This window comes from Microcaecilia unicolor, chromosome 4 (genome assembly GCF_901765095.1).
Source record: "Microcaecilia unicolor chromosome 4, aMicUni1.1, whole genome shotgun sequence".
Classification (NCBI taxonomy): domain Eukaryota; kingdom Metazoa; phylum Chordata; class Amphibia; order Gymnophiona; family Siphonopidae; genus Microcaecilia; species Microcaecilia unicolor.
This window is the reverse complement of record NC_044034.1, coordinates 53061698-53071562: the sequence shown is the minus strand read 5'-3', so window position 1 is coordinate 53071562 and position 9865 is coordinate 53061698. Positions and strand designations below refer to the sequence as shown.

The following is a 9865-nucleotide window of genomic DNA, read 5'->3' as shown; positions in this document are numbered from 1 at the left end:
AACGTTTATCTCTAAACATCTAGAAAGTTTTTGGTACATCCTCCTTGAAATTATTCGGGGGGGGAGGGGTTGTGTATTTTTCAATATTGGAAAATATTTAGTTTTTTCTTCCATTATGGACTTCAATTTTTAAATGTTTTCCAATAAACGTTTATTTCGTCATTTGGATGCCCCTCATACACGTATATCATAAGTAATATCTATTGTATGGATACAGAATCCTATAAATGCCATATTTCAAATATATAATAAGACCTGTGTTTTTAAAGTAAAAAAAAATACTGGGACAATATTTTGGACTTCCTCATTTCCCTCACCTCATCCTCCCAGATTGTTTCTGCCACTATTCCCTCTAAGCTGAGTGGGAGTCCTCCAACTGCACTTCTGCCACTAGGTGGTGGTGCTTCCATATTGAGTTTTCAATTGCTAGGGACAGGCAGGTTCCCTGGAGTCCTGCAGAGCTAGCCAGTCTCTCATTATTGAAAATGTGATAGTGAAACAGCATCCCCAGCTGACAGAACTACATGTGGAGGACTGCTGCTCAGTTTAGAGGGAACAGTGACAGTTACAATCTGAGAGGCTTTTGAAGACATAATGCATGGCAAAAGAAATGGCGGCAAGGCACACACACATTGGCTGAGCAGTCAGTGGTAATCTGAAAATGTTTTCCTTGTAACACTCAGGAATATCTGCAACATTTCTATCACATCAGTGAAGATTTACCCAACCGTACAAGGAGAAGCACTGACTCAATAGCAAGCAGACTAAAGCGAATGCAGACATTTTTTCATCTGAATGCCACTGGTCTCCTGGATTCTGAAACTTTGGCTACGATGAAAGTCCCACGATGTGGAGTTCCTGATGTTAACAATTACAGGCCACTGGGCCAATGGAATCGCTGGTCAAGGAATACTTTAACCTACAGGTAAGATAATGCATTGGAGACCTGACATGGCACTATCTTGGCAGGAAGAAAATGTGAACATGCCAACCAAAAATGATACCTCTCACATGAATGGAGGAAAAATACCTTAGTTACTGGTTCTATTACTAAAATGCACTAGAATCTGGGTTTAATGTGTGGTAACACAGGAGTTTACCTCACCCTAAGCCCAGATTTAACACAGCACATTTGGAGGAATTTTAATATATTTCATTATAGGTCTTGCGCAAATGTTATCATTAGAGCACGGTACTTGCATGGAGTTAACACAGGAGCACTTTTCACCTCCTATTTAGGGGAAGAAACTCAATTTATAATAGACTGTTTCCTGCAGGTTGTATTTTGGCTTGAATTATGGTTTGTTAATTATTTGATTGGTCTTGAGTGATTGTGCTTTCCTATTTTATCGCGTTCCTTTTCTAATTTTTGATTTTGTATTTTTTTTATTGCAATGTAAACCATTTCAACTTGGGTTCATGAGGAGCGATATAGCAAACTCAATAGATGATAAACGATAACTGTGTTAACCAGTTAGCCTGCATTCAGAATAACACACTAGCTGGTTAATGCATTTGGGAATTTTATATGTTCAGCTACCAAAAGAAAATGAATCTCAGTTGGGAAGACTGGATAGTCTTTATTGCTCATCTTTTCCTATGTTAGCTTTAATAACCTGGTTATTTCCATGTAGTATGTAGTATTAGAGGGACCATTGGATGTTTGCTTCCCACCTGGAGCCAGGTGGGAGTGGGTACATAAAGAGAGGGTCAATATTCAGTCAAATAAGGAAAATGACTTTATTGTTACATTATGTCCTAGTTCTTTGGGCTTTATTTGCTGCTTTGCATAAGTAGAAGGGGGAGGGGGAAGGCTGGGAGATAAATGGTCCTTATATTTTATGGAAGGATTTTGGGGTGAATGGAGAGGGCTGAGGTGATTATAATCGTATACCATTTCAATTGTTTTTGTTAACTTATAAGCAGTATAAAAAATATAAAATAAATAAGGCGACCTTTCACAAAGGTGCACTGAAAAATGGCCTGCGCTAGTGTAAGCGTGTGTTTTAGATGTGCCCAGATCCATTTTTCAACGTACCTGTAAAAAATGCCTTTTTTATTTTGGCCGAAAATGGACATGCAGCAAAATGGTGCGTGTTCATTTTTAGGTCTGAGACCTTACCGCCACCTGCACGACGTCAGACTCACAGAAACAGAACGAAGCCCTGCAGATCGCAAGGCTTCGTTCTGTTTCTGTGAGACTGACATCCTGCACGTTGTGTACGTGCAGGATGTCAGACAGACTCAGAAACCAAACGAAGCAAGAAGACTTCGGCTAGTGGGGCTGGGGTCCCCCGCCAGCAAAGGTAGCAGACGGCGACGGCAGGTTGACGGCGGGTTGGCAGCGGGAGGTGGGTTGAGAGGGTCATTGGCAGGGGGGTCCAGGGCCAAATCTACGGGGGCCCTGGCCTCCGTGGCCCCATAGCAGCTACGCCCGTTTCACCCCCACTACATAGACAGCATTCACTAGAGCCTTTTGAAAAATACAGAGAAAATTATGCACATTCCATCCTCAATATTATATTTCCAGTCTTTGTGTGATCTATCTAAAATGGGCCTTCTTATTTCTTTTTGAAATTTGATATTGAAAAACTAATTCACCAAGGGGCCCTTTTACTAAGGCGCACTGAAAAATGGCTGCGGTAGTGTAGACGTGTGTTTTGGGCGCGTGCAGAATCATTTTTCAGGGCACCTGTAAAAATTGCTTTTTTAATTTTTGCCGAAAATGGACGTGCGGCAAAATGAAAATTGCCGCATGTCCATTTTGGGTCTGAGACCTTACTGCTGTTGACCTAGCAGTAAGGTCTCACATGGTAACTGTGCAGTAATCATATACGCATGTAGAATGACAATTGCCGCTGGGTTTTTGCCACGCACAAGAAAATAAAAATTATTTTCCGGTGCGCGTACCGGGCACATATCAAAAATGAAATTACCGCAGGTGCCACGCAGTAGCCGGACAGTAACTCAAAATTAACACGTTGGGTGCACATAGGTGCCTAACCAGCTTATAATCGAAAGTGATCGCCGGCCATCTTCCGACATAAATCGGGAGATGGCCGGCGATTTCTTAAAAGCGGCGAAATCGGTATAATCGAAAGCGGCATTTTTGACAGCATCGCCGCTTTCCCGTCGCTTCGCCGACAAAAGTTCAAGTGGGCGTGTCGGTAGATTAGTGAAGGCGGGACATGGGCGGGCATGGGTGTGGCTACCAGATGGCCGGCTTTCGTCGATAATGGAGAAAAAAAAGTGGCGTTAAGCAGTATTTCGCCGGCTTTACTTGGTCCTTTTATTTTCACGACCAAGCCTCAAAAAGGTGCCCCAACTGACCAGATGACCACTGGAGGGAATGGGGGATGACCTCCCCATACCCCCCAGTGGTCACCAATCCCCTTCCAAACTAAAAAAATAAAACTAAAAACCTTTTTTCCAGCCTGTATGCCAGCCTCAAATGCCGTACCCACCTCCATGACAGCAGAATGTGTTGTATCCTCCGACAGCCTTTCCCTGGTTGCGATGTGGCTCTCGGGTGAGTGTGACACCTTTTCTGTTAGGCGCCCTGCAAAGTCACATTAGCAATGCATTGTGGTGGGTGTAGACTGGTCTCTACTCCCATGGTGCTTTTCCCCCCTGCTAACTTGGTCAGAGTGTGCCCTGTTTTGTTTCCTATTGTAGTCCATGCGGTAGTGGCCATTTTTGTAAGCCAGTTTTAGTTCCCTTTCCTGTGTTACCCACGTTAGGGAATGTAGTGGTACCTTGAATGGTGCTGAAAGAGGGCATTGTACACCATTGTGCCAGCTCTGACCTACTGCTAATCTTAGTACCAGGGGACTCTTTGCCAGTGGGGCACAACCTCTGATCTGCAGTTAACTGTGAGTAAACGTGCTTATTTCAAGAAAGGGCTTTTTCAGAGAGATTAGTCTTAAGTTGTGAACTGGTGTGCCAAAATTATACAGCAGCAATAAGTCCTAGAGGCTGTATGCAGGTCCCTGGAGCAATTTTAGTGGGTGCAGTACATTTGTGGGTAGTGGGTTTGGGGGGGGGGGGGGTTGGGGGGCTCAGCTCCCAAAGTAAGGGAGCTATGCACGTGGTGGGAGCTTTTCTGAAGTCCACCGCAGTGACCCCTAGGGTGGCTGGTTTGTGTCCTGGCATGTCAGGGGGGCCAGTGCACTAAAAATGCTGGCTCCTCCCACGGCCAAATGCTTTGAATTTGGCCGGGGTTTGAGATGGCCGACATAACTTTCCATTATCGCTGAAAAACAAACCCGGCCATCTCAAACCCGGCGAACTCCATGGCATTTGGCCGGGCTAATCCGTATTATCGAAAAAAAAAGATGGCCGGCCATCTTTTTCGATAATACGGTTCCGGCCAGCTGTAGCGCTGCCGCCAACATAGATCGCCGGCGATCTATTTGGCCGGCAATGTTCGATTATGCCCCTCCATGCGGTTTAGTAAAAGGGTCCCTGACTGACTTTACCTTCATGTTGCTTTTTACTAATTAAATCAGTATTTAACCTTAAGCACAAATTTACAAAATTAGACAATTATAACAGTATATCTAAAACCACTCAAACTTAAGTATAGTGAGTAACACTTTTCTCATTCCACAGAATATCAACATACACATCAAGACTGCCTTCTTTCACTGTGAATTCACTTATTGTTTCGGCTTTAAAAGTTTGGAGTGATGCCAGTCCGCTAAAGTTTGAACCAGCCTATGGTCCAAATGCAGATATAGGTATTAAGTTTGCAAAGAAAGGTATGATATTTAGAAAGTTTCTTAAGGATTTACGTCATTATTGCTGGCTTAAAAAATGCCAATTAATTATGTCATACCAACTTTTCTAGCTCATGGGGACACGTTTCCATTTGATGGCCCAGGGGGAACCCTAGCACATGCATTTGGACCTGGAGAAGGCATTGGAGGCGACGTTCATTTTGATGAAGATGAAAAATGGACAGCTGAAAATACCGGTATATGTGGATGGTTTCATACTCTGAAGCCTCTGCTTTTCTGATAATTTATTTAACAACAAGTTTCCATGTAGAGCGACAATGCCAGTAAAGTACAGTCACATTTCAATTAAAATTTTTAGTTACAATCAAGTGCGTGATAAAAGTTTTTTAATCGTGATTAATCACACAATTAAAGGTATTTTATTAATTTATTTATGTAGTTATTTATTTTTGACTGCAGCCTGCAGCTCACACCCCTCCCCCTATTCAGGGTTTGGCATCTTCCGCCCTTCTCAATCCCCTCCCCAATCAGTGATATAGAAATAGCATGTGAGGTCAGAGGAGGCAGAACGGGCTAGAGGGGAAACTTTGGATCAGGCTGCAGACAGAGTATGTGCAACACTGCCATTGCTGGGGACCAACATAAGATTACCTTTAAGGTAGCCTAGCATGGGAGGTGAAATTGAATCGCAGGAGGGGGAAAAGATGCTGGATCACCAAGGACAGGGGGTTGGAAGTGAAAGAGAGCAGAAGAAATGTTTGAAGATGATAGCAGATGTTGCAAAATTAATTTTTTAAATCTCAGTGAATAATTATTGCATTAGTTGCAGAGTTAACCATGATTACAGCCCCACAGTAAAGATATATTGATTCAGACATAGAGTTACAACAAAAGGGTGGTTATTTTAGAAACATATCCATGTTTAAATAGTGGTATTTATATGTGCAGGCCACATATTCGTGTAAATAGCAATTTCAGAATGGAAGCAAATTAACCCATTGAGATCCACACCATTCAGAGATTCTAGGGAGTGTGATGGGGACATGGTTTGGACCTGGCATACACAAACCAAGAAATCTAGGTGTACTCCCCATTTTATAATGAGAATACACATACTGTATATATAAAAAAAAATTCTTGTTTGATTTTGCACCAGCTCAGATTTCAAAAAATGTTCTTTTTCACCAAGGCTTTACTCAATGAATTATGGGAGTAATTCTCCTTAAGCCCCCATTATTTTCCCCTCCAAAATGAAAAAAATGTAAAACTGTGTCCTCATTACTTAATTGGTAGTACTTATACTAAGGTGTGTTAGTGTTTTTAGCGCACCTACGGATATTGTAGGCACGTACATGGTTAACGTGCATTAAAAATGTTAACGCATCTATAACGCTGCTTAGTAAACAGGGCTCTAAGTTTGTAAAATGGTATGATTACATGTGGAAGTGGTGCTACTTACATGTGGAAGTTACAAAATCACTGCTTCTGTGTAGAAGTGCTGACACTTCCACATGGAAGCTGGCGGGTTCATACCACTCACTTCCTCCACATGTATAATTTATAAAATGGCTGCCGGTACACTCTTGCTGTGTATGCCAGCAAATACATGTGCATTCCTGCATATTTGTATATGTATTTTACAAAGAAGGGGATATAGAGTAGAGCCATGTTAATATTCATGTTCCCTGGCTACGAACCCAAAGATGCTAATAAAAAAAAGTCTTTAGATTATTCTTAAAACTATCTAAACTAGTCTCTAAACATATTTCATCATATTCATTAACCCCGTCATCTTTTATTTATATTTCAACTTTTTACTTCCTTACATTTTATTTTTATTCCCTATTAATCATGTGAACACTATCTATTTTACTATTCCTATCACCTGTTCATCTGTTTCACACATTTGCTCCATCATCCCCATCACTATTTGTTTACAGACCCTTTTACTCACCTATTCTGACTTATCTATGTCAATTTTGTCAATTCTTGCTTTTGTTTTTATTCTGTCTCATTACTACGGTTTTAATATTTTTAATATTTGTGGTTTTCAATATATTTTTAATGTTTATGTTTTAATATTTGTATTTTTATATTTTTATCTCATTATGTCAATGTACATTTAGACACCTGAGGAAGACTGTGCTGAAACACGGCCCTTGTAGAGTCTTGGACTCTACGTTTTAGCAAATAAACTTTTTGTTGCTTTTACTGCTGTTTGCCTTGGTCATTTGGAACTTTCCTGACTGTTACCCCTGCTAGTGTTGCATGGCAAGAAATTCCACAAGGCAGGAGCTTGATAAAAGAATGCTGAATCTGTGGTTGAGTCCAATCTTGCTCAGGATAATGGTGGTAGATCTAGATGGTTCTGAATGGGGGCAATAACGGATTAATAAATTGTTCAAATATTGGGGTAAACCAATATAAAATGTCTTGAAAGTCAAAACTAACATTTTAAGCTTAGAGTGATAAAAGCAAGGAAGTCAATGTGCTGCTTTCAAAAGGGGATTCACATGATCAGATTTTTTAGCTCCTAGAATAATTTTAATAGTTGCATTCTGAATATTTTGAAGGTGGCTGATTGAGTATTTAGGCACTCCATTAAATAATGGGTTCCCATAGTCAAGTCTACTTAAAATGCGAGTGTGAACTAACTTATGGAGTGACGGTTTATTAATCAAAGACTGCAATAATCTAATAATGTGCAAAGTGAAGAAGCACTTCTGGACAACAGATGAAATATGAGACTCAAATGACAATTTAGGATCTAAAGTGATTTCTAAGATCTTGATACTCGATTCAGTAGTCAAGGTATGTCCTAAAAGTTGGGGTACTGCTTCAGGGATAGGTAGATTCCCAGTTATCCAGATGGATTTGAGTTTTGAAGAATTAACCTTCAGCCAGTGGTGCTCAAGCCAATCAGCCACTTTATTCAGAGCAAAATTAATGTCATCTGCATATTGAAAAGCATGGATTAATGAGACAAAGCCAATAAGGATTTAGTGAAGGGAAATTTTGCCTCACCAATCTACTACATTTCTTTGAAGGGGTGAACGAACATGTGGATAAAGGTGAACCGGTAAATATTGTGTATCTGGATTTTCAAAAGGCATTAGACAAAATACCCCATGAAAGACTCCAGAAGAAATTGGAAAGTCATGGGATAGGAGGTAGTGTTCTATTGTGGATTAAAAACTGGTTAAAGGATAGAAGACAGAGAGTAGGGCTAAATGGTCAGTGTTCTCAATGGAGAAGGGTAGATAGTGGGGTTCCACAAGGGCCTTTGTTGGGACCACTGCTTTTTGACATATTTATAAATGATCTAGATATGGCAATAACTAGTGAGGTAATTAAATTTGCTGATGACACAAAGTTATTCAAAGTTGTTAAATTGCAAAAAGATTGTGAAAAATTGCAAAACAACCTTACGAGACTGGGAGACTGGGAGGGGCATAATTGAACAAAAACGTCTATCTCCCGATTTGGGTCGCAATATAGGCGTTTTTCTTTTTCAATTATAAGCTGGTGGGCATCCAAATGGCAGATAATGTTTATAATGTGAGCAAGTGCAAAGTGATGCGTGTGGGAAAGAGGAACCCGGATTATAGCTACGTGATGCAAGGTTCTGCATTAGGAGTCACTGAGCAGGAAAAAGATCTTGGAGTTATCATTGATAATACTTTGAAACCCTCTGCTCGGTGTGCTGCGGCAGAAAAGAAAGCAAATAGAATGTTAGATATTATTAGGAAAGAAATGGAAAATAAAAATGAGGATGTTATAATGCCTTTGTATCACTCCATGATGCGACCACATCTTGAATACTGTGTGCAATTCTGGTCACCGCTTCTCAAAAAAGATATGAGTGATATTAGAAAAGGTACAGAGAAGGGCAACGAAAATGATAAAGGGGATTGGGCAACTTCCCTATGAGGAAAGGCTGAAATGGCTTGGGTTCTTCAGCTTGAAGAAAAGATGGCCGAGGGGAGATATGATAGAGGTATATAAAATACAGAGTGGAGTGGAACAGGTAGATGTGAATCACTTGTTTACTCTTTCCAAATATACTAGGACTAGGCGGCATGCAATGAAGCTACAAAGCAGTAAATTTAAAGTAAACATTTCTTCACTCAACGTGTAATTAAACTCTGGAATTCATTGCCAGAGAATGTAGTAAAAGCAGTTAGCTTAGCTAGGTAGTTCATAAGCCATTATTAAAATGGACCTGGGAAAATCCACTGCTTATTTCTGGGATAAGTAGCATAAAATGTATTGTACTGTTTTGGGATCTTGCCAGGTACTTGTGACCTGGATTGGCCACTGTTGGAAACAGGATACTGGGCATGTTGGACCTTAGGTCTGTTCCAGTATGGCAACACATGTACTTATGTACACAGCAAGAGACCTGCACTACATAACATGCATTAATGTGTGTTAGTACATGGTATACAGTAGCACCTTTTAGTAAATTTAGCCTATGTGATGTAGATAAATATTAAACAAATGGGGTGATAATATCAACCCTTGCAAGGAAATTTCCATGGCTGTGATTCAAATACCCAATAAAACACATTGAGGTCTATGGCTCAAGTAAGACCCAAACAACCTTAAAACCATACCTGTGAATCTTGACACTTCCAACTGCCCTAAGAGCAGCTTATAGTTGAGTATGGAAACACTGCTGTCAAATCTAAAAGTATGACTGCTATATCTCCACCATTCTCTATTCACCTATACAGATCATCCGACAGATTCCAGAATCTCCCCCTCCAGCATCCTTTTCCCACTGTTTCTCTCTTATACCTTCTCTGGAGGTCATTGTTCTACTCTTCTTTTTAAGGAAATGCAGATTCCATTTCTTTTTAAGGAAATGCAGATTCCATTACACAATATTGCAATCTGTTTATCCAATAGCTTTCTTAAAAAATGGCAAATTTGCCACCAGTCTGTAATTATTCTGGTCTTCCACTTTCCCAGTATACCTCTTCAAAATAGACCTAGTCATTGTCTGTTTTAAGGGCTCCAGGAAGAGACTTGCAGATCTCCATAGTCTCCACATTAAGCAAACCTTTGCATGCTTAATCAGGAATGAAGGGCAAGGTTCTACTTAAGTGCAGTTTCCTCACTTA

General features: G+C 40.5%; 1 protein-coding gene across 1 annotated transcript in view; it reads left to right on the top strand.

Moving 5' to 3' along the window:
* The first annotated feature begins 740 nt into the window (after positions 1-740).
* Positions 741-9865, top strand: part of LOC115469590 (collagenase 3-like) — a 29162-nt gene continuing 20037 nt past the window's right edge. The window contains exons 1-3 of the mRNA XM_030202384.1: positions 741-925; positions 4612-4760; positions 4850-4975. Of these exons, the coding sequence (XP_030058244.1) occupies positions 774-925; positions 4612-4760; positions 4850-4975 (427 nt within the window). The 5' untranslated portion in view covers positions 741-773. The remainder of the gene's footprint in view (positions 926-4611; positions 4761-4849; positions 4976-9865) is intronic.